Source organism: Pipistrellus kuhlii, unplaced genomic scaffold (genome assembly GCF_014108245.1).
Source record: "Pipistrellus kuhlii isolate mPipKuh1 unplaced genomic scaffold, mPipKuh1.p scaffold_m20_p_2, whole genome shotgun sequence".
Classification (NCBI taxonomy): domain Eukaryota; kingdom Metazoa; phylum Chordata; class Mammalia; order Chiroptera; family Vespertilionidae; genus Pipistrellus; species Pipistrellus kuhlii.
Window position 1 is genome coordinate 50,848,226 of NW_023425515.1, and position 22,028 is coordinate 50,870,253.

The 22,028-nt window shown below is 39.6% G+C and overlaps 1 protein-coding gene and 1 long non-coding RNA gene across 4 annotated transcripts in view; both read right to left on the minus strand.

Annotated features, from left to right (window-relative positions):
* The window catches only part of SLC49A4 (solute carrier family 49 member 4), a 68,760-nt gene that overhangs the window by 1,077 nt on the left and 45,655 nt on the right, over window positions 1-22,028 (minus strand). Inside the window, exons 8-9 of one of the 3 annotated variants that reach the window (XM_045583943.1) lie at window positions 6,592-6,774; window positions 226-299 (exon numbers count right to left, since the gene is read on the minus strand). The exons of 1 other annotated variant lie outside the window; for it this stretch is intronic. In XM_045583943.1, coding sequence (XP_045439899.1) covers window positions 241-299; window positions 6,592-6,774 — 242 coding nt within the window. In that variant the 3' untranslated portion in view covers window positions 226-240. Of the gene's footprint in view, window positions 1-225; window positions 300-6,591; window positions 6,775-22,028 lie in introns of those variants that run through there. One more of the 3 variants, XM_036445772.2, reaches the window with a different exon arrangement.
* Window positions 17,289-21,385, minus strand: LOC118723465. The gene is made up of 2 exons (XR_004989267.2): window positions 19,098-21,385; window positions 17,289-17,890 (listed from the first exon to the last, which is right to left on the minus strand). It is a non-coding gene; the product is annotated as an uncharacterized LOC118723465 (long non-coding RNA).

Consider the following 22,028-nt stretch of genomic DNA (forward strand, 5'->3'; position numbering starts at 1 on the left):
TTTTAATCAGTATTGTTAATAAGTTTTCATCAATTTAATCCACCTTGATTTTCGTGGCCGAAAAGAAGCTATTAACTTCAAAGAAGAAAATCAATCACCTTCAAATGTTAGTTTGTTAATTATTTTTAAGGGCCCTCTATCACTCTCACTTTTGTCCTTATTTAGAAATAGCTGATGGATTAGAAAGACAAGTAAGAAAATCACCTGAACTATGAAATAACACATTAGTTAATTAATTAATTAATTAATTTTTGGATAGAAACATCTAATCCTCAACAAAAACATCAAGTAGTAATTCACTGTAAAACATGAGAAAATATATAAAAATTAAAGGAAAACATCAAAAAGTAATCCTAATTCTACCCTCACAGAAACTACTATGCATATGTTGGCTTATTTATTTCTTCTTTTTTTTTACTGGCATAGTTTCTGCCAATTACCAGAAAACCTACAAGAATCACCTAAACAGACAATTCTGTTATGATCTGATTTAATGGAATTAAAAACATGCTTCTTCAAGAAGGCTGCTCCTCAACTCAGGACTCGCCAACAGGCCAATCCTGGGCCTCTCGCTACGAATACACACCAGCCAGCGTGGTGCTGCCAGCTCTTTCCTCCAGCTCCAGCGGCCCCTCAGCGAGGCATCTGCTCAGCCTTCTCTTACCCTGACCCTTTGCCAGCCAATCCTGAGGTGCTGGGTGCAGAGGTGAGCAGCTCCTTGGCATAACGGGGCTGGTGGCAGTGGTGGGGAGAATGTCTCTAGTTTAATATCCATGTAGCAGTTTCAATGTAAAGAAACAGCAAATGAGATAAAGAAGTTCCCTGGGATATCGTTTCTTTGGGCACTGTTATTGGTTTATATTTTTCCTTTGTACTTCTACCAAATGCTAATACTGCCCCAATCTTCAAAAATCATCCTAAAGATGCCCACAGTTTAATCCATAACTCATATGGCTAAAACAGCAATTTTATGCTTGGAAATGGAAACTCAAAAACCAACTGGTAAGAGAAGGTGTTGAATATTCCACCCCACCCCTGTAATATGCTCAGAAGAGTCACCTCCTTACCTCTCAGTTTCTACATTGTAAAAGTTAGACATGCTATTATGTGGCATGTAACAAGAACATGTATTTCAATCACATTTCATGCAAAGCTGTTTTCTGTGCTTTCCTTGGGCTGATTATAATCTAACCACTCGGAGAGGCTGTGACCTCTGGGATCTTGTCTTTATTCGGATATTCCCTGAAATGGCACACCAGGTAGTCTCCTGACTTAATATTAACTGTATAACCTCTGGATTTCTGATGATAATATTAACAGGCAAAAAGAAAGCAGTAAAAAAATAAGAAGAGAAAAAGCAGAAAAATAGTTGACAACAGCATACCGTTTGTAGTGAGTATTTTGACTTGAAGGGAAAAATTTCAGCTGTTTTTTATGGGGAGCTAGAGCAAACACACACGCAGCAACAATCAGCTTGTCCTTGCTCTTCTTAAACCTAGCTAAGTGTTTGCCAAAGGAAAACTTTGTCAATACCAAGCAAAACTTGATCAAATATTGCCAAAGCGGACCTTCTAGTTTATCAGAGTTGTAAATTATTTCCTCTATGTTCAGATGAAGTCTTTAAAAATGCCTCATAATTACTCTTTAGTGTCATGGAGGGTTGGTCCATGTTTACTATTATGCTTCTCTCTGAAAAGTCAAATCCACCTCTTTGTAAGTTCACTTGGCTCAGTAAACTATAGGGTTCTTTGAAATTGTTTGCCTTTTACGAAAGCAAAAGGTCAGAGATGTGAACCTGTACATTTCCCCACTGGAAGCCACTCACATAAACCACACTGTACAGCTCTAACAATCAGGAAATGGCTTGGGAAAGGGTGTCATTTACTTAGCAGGAGCAAAGTCAACTGCTGTCCTTCCAAGCCAGGTGTCATACGACGCAATTGAGCCAACAGAGTCCTAATCCATTGGATTTACTTATTCTTATCCTTAAATCTTTCAAACTGAGCACTGTTTTCTAACATTCTTTCCCTTTGCTCTTAACTAGAGAATATACAGATCCATACTCCAAGGCTCCGCAATTTGCCTCTCTGCTTCTGCTGATTCTCTGCCAGGTGTTATGTACACTGTGACCTGAGGCTCTCTCTGCCGATGTACCGTGTGGACAGATGGCATATTTCACTCGGTGGAGTGGCTCTGCCCCAAATGGTGATGCGTTGTTGGGACCGAACTAATTAGGGTTTTGCTCATCCTCTCATCTTTTTCTACCAGAAGCACTATTGTGCATTCCACCTGCTCCTTCTATTCAATGAGGCCATGGTTTCGTCTCTACCACCTTCAGGCACTTTTCTGAATCCAGGTACCGTACCTTCTATTTGTCTTTGGTGCTTTAACCAGAATTATGATGATTTAACAAAACTGCCTCTATTCTCACTTATGAGGATTCAGCTGATAACATGGTTTCACACACAGTATACCACCCTGCCCCTTCACTCCACATTAATTACCCACCAGAGCTGCCCATCAAACACAATGCCTGCTTTTACCTCTTAGATGTAAGAATACTTCTCACAGGCCCACATATGCTGAAGCTGTTGTAACCACTAGTCAATGCCTCCCACCTCGGCCAGACCCCTGAATCTTTTGAGCCACAGTATAGCCTCCAATTCATGGTCAGCTGCTTCAAAAATGAAAGGACATAGGTAAAATAACAACAAACAAAAAAACACCCCTTTAAGGCTTTTAGCCAAAACCTGCTGTGAAACTTCTAGAACAACAACAACAAACCAGATAATACAAACTGCAGAATAAGTTACAAACCACACAACAGAACGTTGGAATACATTTCAGAGCATATAAAGACTGTCACAGCATTCCCCGATGATGCTGTAAGTGAAGTTACTGGAGTAAAGAAAGCATCATTGTGCTGCGTGAAATAACTCACCTAGATTCTCAAAGCAAATATTACAGGAACACCTGAAGTTTTACAAACAAGCTTATAATTAGGGAGCATGTAACAATTTTTTAGAATTGACCATGAAAAAGCCAAGTCAGAACAACTCTAAGAAACTTCTGCCGCGGTCCCAGGTACCCAAAGCAGAATCCAACAGGACCTGGGGGGCTGTCAACGGTGGCGATGGCCATGAGCTGCAAGCAAGAGGCCAGTGGGGCCTCTCCAGCGGGGCAGGCCGGTGTAACGGCTCGCCGTGGCCAGTCTGTAGCCCTGAAAAACTGTCTGACGTAATGGCTCCTGGGCAGCACGCTGTGGGAGTCAGAACTCCCGTCAGGAAGTGCAGCGCCTCCTTGAGAAGAGACCTGAAGAGCCGCAGATCTTTTTTTTTTTTCTTTTCTTTTTTTTAAATATATTTTATTGATTTTTTTTTTACAGAGAGGAAGGGAGAGAGATAGAGAGCTAGAAACGTCAATGAAAGAGAAATATCGACCGGCTGCCTCCTGCACAACCCCCACCGGGGATGTGCCCGCAACCAACATACATGTCCTTGACCGGAATAGAACCCGGGACCTTTCAGTCCGCAGAGCGACGCTCTACCACTGAGCCAAACCGGTTTCGGCGAGCCGCAGATCTTGATGATGATTAAAAAGCTGGCCTCACAATCATGTAACTACCAGCTGAATGCTGGCATAACACTGAACTTCTGGGTGAATTTTTCAAGTTTTTAAATGACTAAATTATGACATTTGAATATTGACTCTAATGGAAGGGAATTCAATGTATCATAAAAACTGTCCAGGGTACTAGGCTGTGGAGCTAAAAGATATTTTTAGGAAATAATTTTACTGAATTTTCAGATTTGCAATTTCTATATCATCAAGCCTCAGTTAGAAGGATGCAGACTTTTGCTGCATGACTTTTGGGACAACACCAGTGAATTGTATGTGAAAGGATCGCAACACAGTTTCCATAGTTCTGAAGACTGCAGCCTCAGAGAGATGTGGGGTATGTGCTTGTGCCTTCCATAGACACACTCAAAACAAACATATCAAAGTATTTCTTTAAAATAAAAGCCTAGGTATTTAAGTTTCTAACACCAACCAGCCAGTTATCTAGAAGGAAACAAAACAAACATTGGGGGAGTGTCAGGTATCGGGCGTGACACAGATATTCTGCTGGCCAAGCCAATGGTCAGGCTCTCCCGTCAGACAGTGGAGGGATAGTCCCTGCCCTAAACTGATCAATAAATACCGTATTTTTCGGACCATAAGACGCTCCGGACCATAAGACGCACCAGTTTTTAGAGAAGGGAAATGAAGAAAAAAAGATTCTGAAACAAATAGTGTCCTAAAATATTTTATGTGCATTAAAACCCAACATCACAGTCATAAACACATGTAATCAACCCTGTAAAGTAAACAGCAGCATTTAGAACCATTTTAGAGCCGGGCAAGCACACAGAGACCACACAGAGCCGGGCAAGTAAAAAAACTTTTTTTTAAAGTATATGTGTAGGCTATATTTGGACCATAAGACGCAGGGACTTTCCCCCCCCCACTTCTGGGGGAAAAAAAGTGCATCTTATGGTCCGAAAAATACGGTACGTGTGTCAGTCCAGAGACCGCACACAAGAGGCTTATTGGGGGGAACATTATCTGGCATCGACTGTTGTTTCTAAATACTGGGAGGACAAGACTATTTCCAGCAGACAGGAAAAACCACTCTCTACTGGGCTGCAAGGATCACCACCATACCTATGCTCATGAGCTGGGAAGTGGGTTCTATCACCTGGAGAGGCAACACAGCTATGTTTGATACTTCACCTGGCAAAGAGTGAAGTATCTTAATTGCAACTGTGACCAAACTGAAGTAGATGAAAGCGGATAAATACTCGTTATCAGGTGATTCTGTTCAGAAAACTCCCTGGAGGCAAACGCCTTAGCCCAGCAGGTGGTAACGGCACTTTCTCCAAAGGAAACACGTTCCCAGGACAGTCAGGAGTGGCCTGACGTCATTAACGTCACTCCTCCGGGCACACGTCAGGTTTAGCAAAGCTGAAACCTACTTTGCCTGCATTGCTGATGGGTAGAAGTATTAATAATATAGTTTGTTGTTAATTATAATCAGAAATGAATATATCGGTTGTATGACTTTTGCTGTTAGGTGAAAGTAGGATGCCAAAAGCTGCCCAAAACTTAGGGCAAATTCTGTTTCATCAGCTTTAAAAGTTTCAAAGATGTCTTTTCCAGGTAAGCAGGTTATCGTGGCTACGATTTCAACTATAAGCTTGTCAGAAAGCTTCCTATAAGCAATGAGGCCTCTTGGAGCAACACATTTGAGAGCACTTCTTCCATCTGAACCTCAAAGATCCTTCCATGTACAACTTCTTCACATTTACCGGTGTGTGACAAGCAGTTAAGAGAATAGCAGCCGGAGCGTGGGAGGGTAGTAATATTAGATTGATTAAGATGAGATATAAAATGGGATATAAATCTAGTAGAAATTAATAAAAGCTTTCTATCCAAAGAGTCACAAGCATAAATTCTTATCTTAACAGGCAGAAACAATTCTAGATAATTATGTCCAAATTTTCTGAAATAGTAAAACAGAATCTGGGTCGCAGAAGAGAGAACATTAGAGAAAACCAAGCAACTGTATTTTTGTATTTTTAACAAAAATACAAACCACGAACCCCAACACCAGCGGGCCTGCCCTCAACAGGCCCAGCAACCTCTCCAGCGGTCCCCGTAGCGCCTCCTCCCGCCCCTCAAAGGTTATTGAGAGTTCCATCCCCTCCTGAAGCCCATTCTCCACCTTCTTCCCACCAACTCTTAATAGACAGACTGGCTTCTAAGCAGAACGGTGATGCCAAAAGGAATGAACTCCTTCGATATTCGGCCCGGCAAAGGCACCTGCCTCCAGGCCCACCCACACAGCCTTCCCTCCGTCTCCTGTGCGAGGCGAACTCCTCCACTTGGCTTCAGGACCACATCCCTTCCTCCTTTGTACGGATTTCCCTCTTCTTCACATGCGTACCCCGGGCCCCAACTTCAACCTTCTTTTCACTCTCTACTTGCATCACTATGAGTAGCTACTTAAACTTGAATTAATTAAAATGAAAAAAAAAAAAAAAATCCAGCCCCTTAGCTGCACTCGCTTCCTGTGGCCAGCGGCCACTGTACCGGACAGTGCAGATAAAAACATTTTCGTCATCATAAGAAGCTCCGTTTGGAGGGTGCTGTTCTATACACTCCTTGGACGACCTCCCATTCATCCCAAGGCTTTAAACTAGGTACCCCGGACATTAATGTATACCTCTGTTAAGATAGGAGATTCTAAATATTTTTTTAAAGTGATATACCAGTGGATCTCAATGAGAGCCTGCATATTAGAATTTATAAAAATTGTAAATGCTGGGCCCTGGTCCAGGTTAATTAAATCAGAAATTTGAGGAGGAGGTAAGGGTACATTAGATGCATTAAAACAACAACAACACTGAAGGTATTTTCTTTTATTAGCATGTAAAAGCTCAGCTAAAGTAACTGGTCTTAATGAGAATTCTCCTTATAAATTCCCTATATAGCAGAGCCACAAACCCCTCTCATAACACATGTAGATAAAAAAGAAGCCAAATTTCTTACCTTTGTGATAAAATGTGAGAAAAAGTAAAAGCACTCCCATGAACATATTACTTAAAAAAGTGACAACTCCACAAGTAATTCCTTCTGGAACTGGGTAGACAGTTTCCACAAAAAGCTCGAAAAATATAGGTATACTGCTATTCAAGAACACTCCCAGGAGAATGCAGGAGGCATACAACGTCACTGAAATGAAAACACAAACATGTCAGTCTCCCGCTGGCAGCAGGCAGTCACAGCAGGCAGGTCTTCTGGGTTTTCTCTCTTATAAGTATTGACTCTGCAGTTCCATCTCTTTTCAATGCAGTTGATAATGCTTGACAAGGCATCAGACATTCGTCAGCTCTTTGCTCCGGTGGGCAGATAGGGAGATATTTTGTTGCTAGATGCTTACCAGTTGAACTGTTTTATCTTTTTGGTGGCTTATTCCAAAGCACAGAAACAATTTTACCATTATAACATAATTAAAAGAATTCTTCCTCCTTAGTCCTACACTCCTGACAAATAGAGTGATAGATAAAATATAGCAACTAAATTTGAAATCTAGATTCATTCTATCATTTTAAAGAGAACATAATAACAACCCTCCTAGTACAAAATAAAAATTACTCAGTATATAATTCCAGAAGAAACACTTAAACTAGAATTAGTCCTCAATTTTAGAATGAGTTTTGTATCAACTATTGTTTTAAAGTTTGTAACTTTTTGGAACACAAAAAAATTCTATTCAGAAATGCATAATTAATTAATAGCAATTACAGCCCTGGCCAATGAGTGTCGGCCCGAGCACTAAAGGGTTGTGGGTTTGATTCCCTGTCAAGGGCACAGACCTAGGTTGTAGGTTTGATTCCCAGCCATGGTTGGAGAACATGTAGGAAGCAACTAATCGACGTGTCCAACTCATCAATCAAAGTGTCTCTCTCACAATGATATTCTCTCTCTCTCTCTCTCTCTCTCTCTCTCTCTCTCTCTCCCCTCTTCTCCCTCCCTCCCTTCTACTCTCTCTAAAAAATCAATGTGAGGATTAACAACAACAACAAAAACACAATTAGAACCCTAGATTAGTCAATAAAAAGCCAAATAATCCTGTTTCTGTAAGTGAAATTTTTGAATAAGGGCATTATTCTTTTTTTTTAGAATAAAGTTTAGAGACATGCACCCCACTCCAAATAATTATATCATTTGCTACTGCTTACAAACCTTCACAAGTTTTAATTTGAAGAGAAAAATGGAACCAGTGAGGAAAAAAATGATATCCTATTTAGAAATCTAAAACATGTCTCCTATAGAACTAATAAGTATATCATACCCACTAGTGATACTGAATAGAACTTATTCTAAGGTTAAGGTTACTAGGAAAATATCCATAATAATAAAAGGCTAATATACTAATTAGACCGGATGTCCTTCCTTCCAGACAAAGCTACAGTGGGCGAGGGCTGAGGCCGGGGCCAAGACCATTGCATGAATTTTGTGCATCAGGCCTCTAGTTTTTTTTTTGTTGTTGTTTTTTTTAAAAAATATATTTTATTGATTTTTTTACAGAGAGGAAGGGAGAGAGATAGAGAGCCAGAAACGTCGATGAGAGAGAAACATCGACCAGCCGCCTCATGCACACCCCCCAACCGGGGATGTGCCCGTAACCAACGTACATGCCCTTGACTGGAATTGAACCCGGGACCTTTCAGTTCACAGACCGACACTCTACCACTGAGCTAAACCGGTTTCGGCAGGCCTCTAGTTTTTAATAAAAGTATTTGTTAAGGAAAAAATTTCTGTACAGAAAGTGAAGGAGTTATCCTAAATCTGTTAATGTATTATTCATAGGACATAGCAAATTACTACAATTTGTAAAATTGATTACAATAATTAACAGTCTAAGACATTGTTGAAGGGGTAAAAAAATAATATGCACTGTTTTCTAATAGAGTTTCTCCAATTAAACTCAACTCCCACTTCCTCTTCCAATTATACTGGCCTTTCAGGGTTATAAAGTATTTAGTGCCTTCTAATAACACAAATAGCTGGTGATTACTTTGACTTTCTTTGCATAAATGACACATGAAAATAGAGAACAAAGGCCTGACAGTGACTAAAGGACATACTGCTGTGTGGCTCAAGCAGTGAGCAAATTACCCACAGATTTAAATGGGAAGCATCTAATAGTTACAATAAATGCCATTTAAATCATGAAGTAATTGTCAAGAGATTCCTGGAAACAACAAAACATAACACTACAAGCTCACTGTATATTTACTAGACATAGATCATGTAATTCAATCACCAATCCTACCCACACATGACTCACTAGTGACCCATTAGGAAATCCAGGGATGGAATATCACTGGTAGCTTTTATAGAATGTTCTATCTATAAAACATCTTATAATAATGTATTGGGCAGTTAATGGTAATCAGAGCAGATTTGGCTATTGACCCAAACACAGACAGGCCTAGGAGTTTAAAACAAGACAACACTTAAGTGACAGGAAAAAGTAAACCCTTAAGAACTAGAAAGTGCTACTGCTAAAAATTCATAAACCAGTGACAGACTTACTATTTTTTAGGAAATATTTTTGGAAACAATCCTTTTGATATTTATATTTCTGAAGGAAATATACCCTCACATGTAATATATAATCAGGAAAATTAAAATGTAATACCTACAAAATAATCGTAATCTCTATATAATAGAATAACTGCATGTTGTTAAAAAAAGAAAGATAATGTAATGATGAGCACACATTGAAAAGGGACCATCTATTGGTATGGAGTCTTGAAAAAAGACATCTGAGTTTGGTGATTTTTATCAATCATAGTACAAAAAAGAGAGGGTGGGAGGGAGGAAGGGAAGGATGAAGGGAGGGAGGAAGAGGGAGAGAGAGGGAGAGGGAGAGATGGACTGGGGATGTCTCAGAGAAAGAGAGCCTGGTGACGCAGGGGAGGAGCCCTGTCTGAAACCCCTCACGGCCATGCGGCTCCTATGGCTTCAGTTTACACTCATTATAAATCTCCCAGGTTTGGTTTCTTAGGAATCTGAATTGTGGGAAGGGAAGAGGAAATCTTGGTCATTGGAAAAATAAAATGTTTATTGTGATTAAACTTTGTTGATGGAGCTGTAAATAATTCATTTTCTGGTAGGTAATTGAAAATGTCTATTAAAATAAATAATGCACATTATTTAACCCAGCAATTCCAGATCAAGGAATTTATCCTGCAAGTCCAAGTATGTAAAGCAGACTCACTAAAAATATTGTTTGTAGGATGAAAATATTAAAGCCAAGCTAAATGTCTACCAATAGGAGGTTTGTTGTCAAAAAATTTATCAAATATCCAAACAAAGGTACATTATACAATCATTAAAAAAGAATTAACTTTATATGTACTGATATTAAGGACATCTAAGATATGTAAGTAAAAGAGGTACAAGTGTTATATTTTTAAAAAGGATACACACACATTTGCAAATGTATAGAATTCTCTGGGCAAATACCCAAGAAACTGACCTTTAGGGTTGCCTCTGCAGAGGGAAATTGGGGGCACAGGAAAATAGACATTTTTCATTGCTTACCCTTTATCTACCATTTGAATTTGAGTTTTTAAAATTATGTGTATATCTTGCCTATTTGACAAAATTAAAAGGGAAATTTCATTGGTAATAAAATAATGACTTGGCAGTTCACCCAACTTCCCTTCATGAAAAATTGTTAGCTCACTGACTCATCAATGATGTCTGTACTTGGTAGCCACATAGCCAGGTCTTAGTGCAGGAGCCTTGACATAAACATTCCCATTTCATTTACTAGAATTCCTGCCATACACAGTAAAAATATGCTGTGATGTAAAATGTATTACTTCAGAGTCCAGTAATAAAAAAGTGAGTATTTTCATTTTACTCTTACTCTGGATGTTTGCTTCTTATCTCTATGTATAAAAGGCTAATATGCTATGTGTTCGACCATCCAACCAGTAGCTATGATGTGTACTGACCACCAGGGGGAAGGCACTCAATGCAGGAGATACTGAGCTGTAGTGACTTGGTAGTGGCAGTTCTCAGGTGACGCACCCTGAAACCAGAGAGGAGCCCAATTCCTGGTGAGGCTGCACGATTCCACCTTTGGCTGTGAGTTATGTTGTTGCTGGGGCACTGTCAGTCATAAATCTGGTTTACCACACACTGTGTTTGCATTCCACACCCTGCATAACAGCAACTTTGCAGGGTGTCCTCATGCACTCAGGGACCTCTCGGGGGATGTCGGAAAACAGGTTTGATCCCCACAGGCCAGGCCAAGGCACCCTACCTGCCAGAGGGACCCCACTCACTCTGCAGACACCCTTCGAGCCATGGCAGCACGCCAGGTACAGCCAGCTGGGGAGGGGCTACGGGAGGTCGGCTCCAGAGCGTTTCCAGCCTATCTTGCCCAGTCCCACCCTGCTGGCCACATTCTAATTAATTTCCTTTCAATGTGCACAAATCTGTGCACCAGGTCATTAGTCTATATCTATAAAAGGCTAATATGCTAAGTATCCAACTGGCGCTGCTGAGACATGCACAGAGAAATGGCACCATGAACCTGGAGTTCACAAAGCAACACTTGGCTTCCCCCAAATGGGACACAGGCCCTGCCACCACCCCAGAGTGACACTCCACCAAACTGCAGCCAAAAGGACCCCATAGTGCAAAATGTGCCCCCAAAACGGTGGGTGTGGGTGCTGGATAATGATGTCACATAGCAATGTCTGGCTTCCTTTCCCTAGTGACCAGCCTCCTTGCAGTTTCTTCAGCCCAGGAACATGATTTGCTTTATAGGTAGGTGAAAACATTTTACACCTGTGAAGTGTTTTCCCATGCCTCATCTCATACGTTCCTCACAGAAGATAGGAGACTCGAAGGAATCCTATTTTCTTTTCATTTGCCAGAAAGTGGAAATTTAGAAAGCTTAAAAACTTGACCTGACTGAAAAGAAGTAAGAAATGGTGGACCTTGAAAATGACTTCAGGTTTTCTCATTGCGCAGAACAGAGTCAAACACTGCTGCAGTTAAATATTTTACCCTTTTTCCTCCCTGCATGATCTATAATAATAATCTGCTTCATGTTGATATTTATTGCTGTGTTGCTAAAAATTACCTGAAAGGGAAGTTGGGGTGCTTCACTGGGCTAGACAAAGTTGAGCTAAATGAGAAAGCAGGTCTAATTAAGCAAGTTTCTCTATCCTATCTAATAAAGAGGGAATATGCTAATTGACTCAAAGATGGTAGTGCCCACAACCACAAGATGGCAGCACCCACTCCCCTCAGCCCCGCTGGGGCAGCAGGCACATGGCATGGCTAGGCATGCCCCAGGTGGATCCGGCCACTTTACATGCCTGCCTCCGGACTCTTCCAGTGCCCTCAAACCCCCCAGCCACCCAGAGTTGGCCCAGGGTGCAGGCAAGCCTTGGATGGTGGCTGCCCAGCCACTCAGGGCCGCCTGAGACTTAGGTAACCAGGGCTGGCCAAGGCTTGCACTGCTGGCAGTGGCAGCAGCAGAGGTGTGATGGGGCGTCGTCTTCTCCTGATCGCCGGGTCACCTCCCACCCCTGAGGGCTCTGGGACTGTGAGAGGGGGCAGGCCAAGCTTCCTCCAGTGCACGGATTTTCATGCATCGGGCCTCTAGTATATATATAAAGCTCTTGCTGGCACTAATTGCATGCGTGTGTTTCGATCTGTCATTGTCGATCGTGAATTTGGTTGACACTTCTATTATAGAGAAAGGGCAAATAGTGATATTAAAATATGTCTTCTAATTAATTTCCTTTCAATGTGCATGAATTCATGCACTGGGCCACTAGTGTTACTATAAAAATGATGAGCAAGCCCTAGCCAGTTTGGCTCAGTGGATAGAGTTTCAGCCTGAGGACTGAAGGGTCCAGGAATCTATTCCAGTCAAGGATACATAAATTGGTTTCAGGTTCTGCAGCCCTGGCTGGGGTGCATGCAGGAGGCAACCAATCGATGTGTCTATCTCATGTCTATGTTTCTCTCTGTCTCTCTCTTCCTTCCACTCTCCCTAAAAATCAATGGAAAAATATCCTTGGGTGAGGATTAACAAAACAAAACAAAAAAAGATGAGCAAAAGGTTGTTTTACACTCAATGGATATGCTGAAATTACTTCTTATTGTAGAAACTAAAGAATCAAAGTAATTTGAACAGGAAAGGGTTAAATTAAGATCTCCATAAGCAGAATGGGGGAAGGTGGTTGTCAGGACAGATTAAAATATTCCTCCCCAGTGTTCTGGGGAATGCCGAAAGTAGAAGCTGATTATTAAGAGCCTGAATTTGACTTCCATTTGAGTTTGCAGTTTAGAGCCTAATACAGTGTCTTTATACACAGGTTTGGCAGATCTAGTGGGTGAATGTCATCTATTAAAAGTCAGGCAGACAAGATAATTTCCTGCTCGTCAGAGAGGGTTCAAACTACATGATCATTAAATATTTCCATGACTTTCTATAGTACTCATACTAAAATTATAACAGACTGCCTTTCAATTAAAAAGCCAAGGTAATTTAGCAGAACAAACACAATGCTGATGTAGAGTTCTTTCAAAGAAGCTACAATAAAAAAATTTGCAGGCTCATAATTTAAATTATAAAAACACAAAGTCCTGTGTAGCACAAAATACAGTTACAATGGATGTGTTTCAAGAACATTAATTGGATCATAACCCTGAATGTCTGGTCCCCCAACCCTGCTCCCAATGACAAACCGAATTACTAAACTTTAGGGAAATAAAACTATGTATAAATACATTTTTTAACCAAAATATTCAAATCTTAGATGAGTAGCGGTTATAAAACAAAACAAAAAATCACAAAATTTCAGATAAGAAGTATTCCTATTCAACATCTAATGAGATTCTCAAGATATCAATAACAAGAACAATTTCAAATCTTGGGTTTACATAATTTTGGAAACATTTTTAAAGATATTTTCAAATATATCCTATTTTATCATCCTATCAACTCTTTGAGGCAGGTAAGGTGTTTTACAGATGAACTGACCAAAGTTCTGAAGGTCAAAAGGACCTATTTAGAAACAATGTGAGTTAGCAGTGGTAAAAGTAATGTAATGAAGGCCTACAGAATCTAGCATGTTTTCCATCAAGCAATTGTGTCAGGTTGGAAAAAAATAAACAAGGCTTGGTATTTCTTTTACTCAGTGATATTGACACAGCAGGCATGCTTCTCAAATCTGTATTCAGCACAAAGCTGGAAGTGACTACACATAAGACAGATGACAGAAATCAAAAATAGAGCACCAAAAGGTTACAAAGAAAGAGATGAACTTTAATCATGATAAATGCAAAATGAGTCCAAAAATTATTGCTTAGGCATATAATGGGAAAAACTTGAGCTTAAGTCGTTCTTCAAAGTCATTTATCAGGAGCCTATAATATGTAAGCCACTCTACTAGAACAATTAATAGGACATACTCTGTCCTCAAATCACTCCAAATCTAAAGAAATATGATAGACGCCTGTTGGCTCAGCAGCCATTTACACGCACAAGAAGAGTTCAGGAGATAATTATTCTTCATTCTCTTTAAAAAAAAGCAATGTCTAATCATGAGAAATAAGAGCCTCCTAATATTAAGTGCTGAGTGCAGCAGGAAAGGTGTGCTAAACTCTAGCAGTGCATTTTGAGAAGGACAATGACAAGCAATGGTAGGTTTAGAAGAGAGTGGTCAGTGGTGTGGAATTGAAGTCCAGTGAGCAAGAGTTGTAAGAACTGGGGGATGGTTAGATTAGAAGGCTAAGGACAGACATGATAAATGTCTTCAAATGTTTTGAGGGCCATCAATGGAAGAGGGAGGGAGCTGGCTTGCTCTGTGGAAGCCGTGTTGCTCCATGTCAGTTATCTCAATAAGAGAAAGAATTTCCCAGGACTCAGAGCTGACTAACAACAGTACTGGTAATGTGCTTTCTCTTTGGTGAGGTATTTAAATTGCAGTGTGATGAAGATCTATCTGGATGGTAATGAAAGAGATACACTAATACGTTTATGGGATGGTAAGTTATATCAGATGATGACCAGGATTCATTTAAGTAGATCAATAACAAAATTAAAAGATGTAGGCAAGAGAGCTTAACTAGAATATTAAAAACAAAATCTTATAGGTGCTTCTAGATAGACAAGAATAATAGAGAATTTGTTTGTGGTTTTATTAAAAAATATTGTAAATAAGAAATAAGGATTACAAAATAACGATCATATTTATTATGAATTATTAACAATTAGAATCAAGAAATTTCCCTAAAGACTAGATTTGTAACATTAGTATTCTTTATTTGATAAACTTTTATTCTTGTGCATATTGATTGATTTTTATTTTATGATAAAGTTAGGAAATAACTGGGAATTATTATATTAGACCTTTACTAAAAATATTTCTACAATCTAAACTTGGTATTGCAAATCCTTTTGGAAACAAAGACATACCTATAAAGAGTAAACACCCACATTGTTAGCTACATAGTCTTTCTTCATAGATTTTGAGCATGTGGAACACACAGAGTACATATGTATGCATATACGCACACACCAATACACATTCCTGAATCACTGAGCTGTACCTCTCTTTTCAGCCTCATATTTTCTTCCTAAAAATGACTGCTGTGGTCTTCATAATCTCCCATAATTAAAATATGCAGTGCATGAAACTGTGGCTCCAAAAGAGGACGGGCATATTTTGCTGCAATATTCAGCAGTGGAGATGATTTCCTTTCTTTGCATTATTAGTTTGTGGTGTCCCTTGTTTGGCCTCTTTGTTGACACAGGCTAGTCCTCCAAAGGTTCATGGTTATGTTTAGAGTCTCTAAGGGCTAGAAGTGATTATCTGGAAGGAACGAGGCACAACTAATAATCCACTGTAACAATGGTCCCAGAATAGAGACTAGTGTGAAATCAGATATCGTATATAAAGGTTTAATCAGTAACTTTCAAGCTTCCAAAGAATTATTGAAAAAGGCGATGTACTATTAAATCACGAAACACTGATTACCTGCTCAAGCCCTCTACCTTCAAGAAATACAGATCCAGCCTGGAAAATTATTTATTCTTGATATTCTCATGTATAAACAAACAGTATATGGTCTTCCATAATAGGCCTTTTGAGCATTTCATGACTACATTTAAGATTTTTCACAAATTCATTTTCTTCTTTTATTTATTTATTTATTTATTTAATATATTCTGTTGATTTTTTTACAGAAAGGAAGGGAGAGAGATAGAGAGCTAGAAACGCTGATGAGAGAGAAACATCGACCAGCTGCCTCTTGCACATCCCCTACTGGGGATGTGCCCGCAACCAATGTACATGCCCTTGACCGGAATCAAACCTGGGACCTTTCAGTCCGCAGACCGACGCTCTACCACTGAGCCAAACCGGTTTCCGCTCATTTTCTTCTTTTAATCTATGTTCTATTTTTTCACTCTTAATCAGTAATGAACATGAGTAAAATCATTTTTAGTTCATAAAAATTGAAAATAATTAAGTCATTTCTAGTCTTCTTAATATCCCTAATTGATCCCTTAATACTACTAATTTCCTTAATAATATGCATTTCTTTCAGCATGTTCATCATTCTTTTCTGAATTTTCTTTTTTTTAAAATAGTTCTGTTTTCTAATATGTTTTTATTGATTTTAAAGAAAGAGGAAAGGAGAGAGAAAAACATCAATGTAAGAGAGAAACATCGATTGGTTGCCTCCCATACGAACCCCAATTGGGGATCAAACCAGCAACTTGGACATGTGCCCTGATCGGGAATCGAACTGGCAACCCTTCAGTGTATAGAATGACACTCAGCCAAATGAGACTCAATGGCTAGGGTCTGAATTTTCTTATTTACCACTCTTTTTGGCAATTATGTTTTTACTTCTTTAAATGCTAATTAAGATGGGACATAATTATCTTAATAAATGCAAAATACATGGAAATATAAAGAGAATAAAGCTCTCCTCTATTTATGTCACATGCCTTCAGTACAACCAAATATGTTTTTTCCCCTCAAATATTACTTGAAGTCAGCTTGTTGTCAGGTATCACTCTCAAGGGGCTCATGTCTAGCTAATTATCTCCCGTATTCCCTCTCACTATCTGTTTCTGACGTCACCATCATGGCATTCTAGTAACTTGAATTAGAGGAAAAATGTCTCCCAAGGCAACTTCTGTTAAACACCCAAATTATATTGTTTCAGCAAACTCAACACCAAAGTGCTAACATTTTTCAAAATGCCATTTTCAAAGTATTCATCTGTTCTGTGAAAAATGACTGAGTTGTGGCTAACAGGGCTAGACATCAAGTTCTCAGATAAGGTGAACAATGAATTTTCATAATTTTGTTCATGGCATAGCTTCAAGGTTTTGAAACTTGCATTATCTAGTCATTAGTTTATTTATTTTCCCTATTGTAGATGCTTCAATTAATGAAGATATAATGCAATTTTAAATATTAAGTTTCCTTAAGGAAATAAAAGCATATTGCTGATAGCCTACAAGAAGATATGCCTTCACACAACTGAAATGATCCAGTTTTCTTTGTATGGCACAATAATGTCAAGATCAGTGGATTACAAAAAGATTGCATTAGAAGGTTTTAGTAGTAGTAGCACTTACAATACATGGGTTGAACAAAATTAACTAGCTTTTAATTTGTTAGGTCAACTATTATTAATGCATATATTATCAAGTGCTTTTCATGTAAATTCTTCTGATATAGAAAAAGCAGTAACAGAAATACTAAGTTTGCTAGAAATGGGGAATAGGGCTAGATATTTTCCTGATTAAAAAAAGTATGACTGTGGTAAAAAAGAAAAAAAGAAAAAATAGCTCCAAGGTCTAACTTTGTCTATAATTAGGTTTTATAGTAAGTTCCTTTTCGTGAAACCTCTTTTACTTAAGAGGAATTAGATCAGATTTTTACAAAGGCGGTAAGAATATCTGTGACAGATTTATTTAAATGCTCCACTGTTCCATTAAAATGTGCCCCTTTGCCTTCCTACAGCTAGTGCTAAATAACAGAGTAGGCATGATTGCTGACTACTACCTGCAATAAGTCATATCTACTGAGATACAAAATGGAGATAATATATACATTGCATTCATTCATTCACTCATTCATTCCTCAGGGCTTATGGTAGGTTCTCTGGTAGGAGATGACGTCAGAATTTAATAAGGCACAAGTTCATACTCCACATTTTTAGAAGAGTTAAAACATACACTCAAGTAACTATTAAGTGGTATCAGGAAAGTGAAAAAAATCTAACCTAATAATAGAGTAATATGCAAATTAACCATCACTCCACTACATGACCCATGCCCACCAGCCAATCGGAGTGAGTATGAAAATTAATCCAACAAAGATGGTGATTAATTTGTATACACAGAGTGAGGGAAGAGTGAAGACTGAAGACAGCATAGAAGGAAGAGGGAGGAAAAGTGGAAGCAAGGCGGCTGCAGCTGCTGGAGGGAAAGCACTGGCAGCGCATGCGGGGTGGGGCGAGGTGTGCAGCAGTGGTGTGTGTGACCCTGGAGGAGGCTGCTGCTGTGGGAGGCAGCGGTGTGCCTGTGGCCCCAGAGGCGGCAGCGGACACTAAGGTGGAAGTGGCTGTGGGCATGGTGGGGCAGGTGGGGCTGGGCGGGCGGGGCATGCCCAGAGCACATCCACCTGCCCCACCCTGCCAGCCGCAGAGGGAGAGGTGGGGGTGGTGGGAGGGAACTCATCAGGCAGAGGCTTTAAGCTTGGGAAGGGGCAGAGCCTGTGATTGGAGGGGCAGGGGTCCCCTTCTCAAGCCTAAAGTCTGGGGTGGAGGCCTTAGGCTTGGGAAGGGGCTGAGCTTGGGAATGGAGGGAAGGGGAAAATATCAATGGAAACATATCCTCAGGTGAAGATATAAAGAAAAAGAAAGAAAGAAAGAAATGTCATATCCGCCCTAACTGGTTTGGCTCATTGGGTTGAGGCCTGCAGACTCAAGGGTTCCAGGTTCGATTCCAGTCAAGGGCATGTACCTTAGTTGTGGGCACATACCCAGTAGGGGTGTGCAGGAGAAAGTTTATCAATGTTTCTCTCTCATTGGTGTTTCTAACTCTCTATCCCTCTCCCTTCCTCTATAAAAAAATCAATAAAATATATTTTTAAAAAAGAAAAAGAAATGTATATCTTATGAAAGACACATCTTGAAAATGCTTAAAGAAAGTTGTCATTTTTTCATGGTGAAAGGGACTGGAGTCCATGATGATGAAAATACCTTGGCAGCTGTGGTGACTGGCAGTGGCTGCAGCAGTGGGGTGATGGGACTGGCGCCTTCCCCTGATCAGCCCTGTCGCCTCAAGCAAAGGGAGGCCAGACTGTTAGGTCTGTTCCCAAGGGAGCAGGCTTAAGCCACCCCTGAGGGTTCCCAGTATGTGAGAGGGAGCAGGCTGGGCTGAGGGACCTCTCCCCAGTGCATGAATTTTGAAAAAAATATACTATACTATAATTAAGAGAAGGAATGTGAACAAATCTAGTCTTTAACCCAGTGTATGTATAAAATATAAATATAAAAAATATTGAAACTGCATCTTTCAGGAGAATCTAAGTGACATTCAAAAACTGACTTGCAGTTGAAAACAACAGTAGAATTTATAAATTCAGTAGTTGTTAAGATGGCCACGTCAAACTCAACCTTTCAATTATGTTCTTGATCTAATTTAGAATTCTGTTTTCCTTTCTGTCCAACATAATTATTTTCAGGGTCAAATTGGGAAAACAGTCATGACCAGATTCAGTTACATCAATTTTCTTTTAAGATTAAAAAAGATGTATTGTTTTCAAATATATACTTTTTTCCCCCCTGATTATAAAAGTATGTTCATTATACAAATCCCAGACCCCCAAAAAAGGAGGTAAAAAGTTAAATTCATTCCTAGTGCCTCCATCCAGAGATAAAACTGTTAATTTATGTTAATTAGAAAATACATATAATTTAATGAATGTACTATCTTATAATGAATATTTTACACTTAATTCAAGGGAAAGAAATCTGTTCGTTGGGTACTCATGACCATGTTCTTGTAAAATCTAACAGATGCATACTTGACATACAATATCACACAAAAATCTGAGCATAATGCCATGAATAAGAAAAGTTATAAACCAAAACTGTGCCACCAGAATGTTGTACAACTGCTAAACTATGAAATGATACCAGAATAAAATAAAATTATGGCCCAGAATACTTTCCCAAATTGCTCAAAACCCTAAAGTAGGAATTTTAATGTATAAAAAGTACATATCCAAATACCGCTTTACAGGCAAAGCGAAAGACATTACAGAGGGTTCCCAGGGTGGTATAGAGCAGAGGTTTCAAACCTGCCCTCTCAGCAGCCTTTCTGTCTCAGTAAATTTTTCATGGCACTCTAAAGCCAAAAGAAACAGCTAACAGTTGTATTAATTACACAGTTAGAGCCAAACAATTTAAAGAATATATATGTTCTAATAATTTAGTAGCTATTTTAAAAAATAATACCCAAATATTGAAATAAATATGTCTTTATTTCATTCTTAAATAACCACAGTTACCTACTAATGGGACGTGTGCATCTGATGGGCAGTGCACAACTTCTCAAATCTTAGAATCAGACTGATACCACCACTCTCATTTCCTGTTCCACACTGATTTTTGGCGGTATTTGCTTTTTAGTACAGCAACCGTAGAAAACCTAACTTTGCCAAGACATCATCAAAACTAACGTAGCAGGATCCATACTGAAAGTGGAAACTGCCTGGAACTAGAGGCTCGCACAGTGTCTGGCAGATGTGGCATATCCGTTTCCTTTGGAAATTTAAAATAGCCCGTGTTGCCCTGTGAGCTTGCTGTGGCACCTCAGGGCAGCTTGCTTGGCACAGTTTGGTAATCATGGCTATAGGATAGCTGTATCCTGGTGCCCTATTATTACCATGACAGTGGTAGGAACTCCCAAATCAATGAGTGCCTTGGAAAGATTTGCCCCACCCCCCCTTACATGACAAGTCTTGGTCCTTTTATTATGGACAGTATAAGTCCAAGTAGGGATGCACGGTATTCCTCAATTATCGGTAGACAAGGAGCCCTCCTCTCACGGAGTCCCAGGGAACATGCATGCCACTGGGTGATAGGTGGCTACAGAGCCACTTTCAGACTATTCACTCCTACCCATAGAAGTGCTTGGTATAACACATAACCCTACAATCCTACAATCTACCTTTAAAACAAATAACCCTACAATTAAACACATAATCCAACAGGTGGCAGAACATTAATTGCAAATGAAGTAAAAAATATAGTAGTCCCCCCCTTATCTGTGGGTTTGCCTTCTGCAGTTTCAGTTACCCGAGGTCAACCTTAGTTTGAAAATATTAAATAATTTGTAAGTTTTAAATTGCACACTTTTCTGAGTAGGGTGATGAAATCTCTCATTGTCACCTTCCCGAACTCCATCTGGCTTGGGACAAGAATCATCTCTTTGCCCACACATCCACAATGCATATGATACCTGCCTGGTACTCACTGAGCAGATTCTGTTATCAGATCAACTGTCATGGTGGCTCAGAGATTGTGCTAGTAACCCTTATTTTACCTAATAAGGGTCCAAAAGCACAAAAGATTCTGCAATTAGATTATGCCAAATAGAAGCCATGAAGAGCTTTTTTTAAGTGAAAAGGTACTTATGCACAGGAAAAAAAAAACATAGTATATTTAGAGTTTGGTACTCTCCGGACTTTCAGACATTCACTGAGGTCTTGGAACATATCCCCCATGGATAAGAAGGACTAGTGCATGCATCTTAATCTTTGGTTAAAGTGAAAAGAAAAAAAAAGGGCACAGAATCCCTTGATTTATAATATAATTTGTCACAGTAATTAAAAAAAATGTTTTAATTAATTTCAGAGAGGAAGGGAAAGGGAGAGATCAAAACATCAATGAAGAGGGAAAATCACTGATCAGCTGCCTCCTGCACACGCCCACTAGGGATGGAGCCCGCAACCTGGGCATGTGCCCTTACTGGGAATCAAACTGTGACATTTGCCTGAAGGTGATAGGTTGAAGCTCAACTACAGAGCCACACTGACTGGGCTGTGATAGTAATTTTATAAAGATCCTATGGTAAGGAGAACAATGTCCCCCCAATCCTAACCCAAAATATATTTATGTCTTAATCCCTGGAATCTATGAACATGTTATCTTTGGAATTAAGGCTACTAATCAGCTGACTTTAAAATTGGGAGACTATCCTGTATTAGCTGGATGGGCTGCATGCAATCACAAGGATCCTTAAAAATGGAAGAGGGAGACAGAAGATGAGAGTTCAGAGGGAGATGTGGCTTTGGATGAGGCACAGATGATACAACGTGAGGAGGATGTAACAGGCTGTTCTGGGC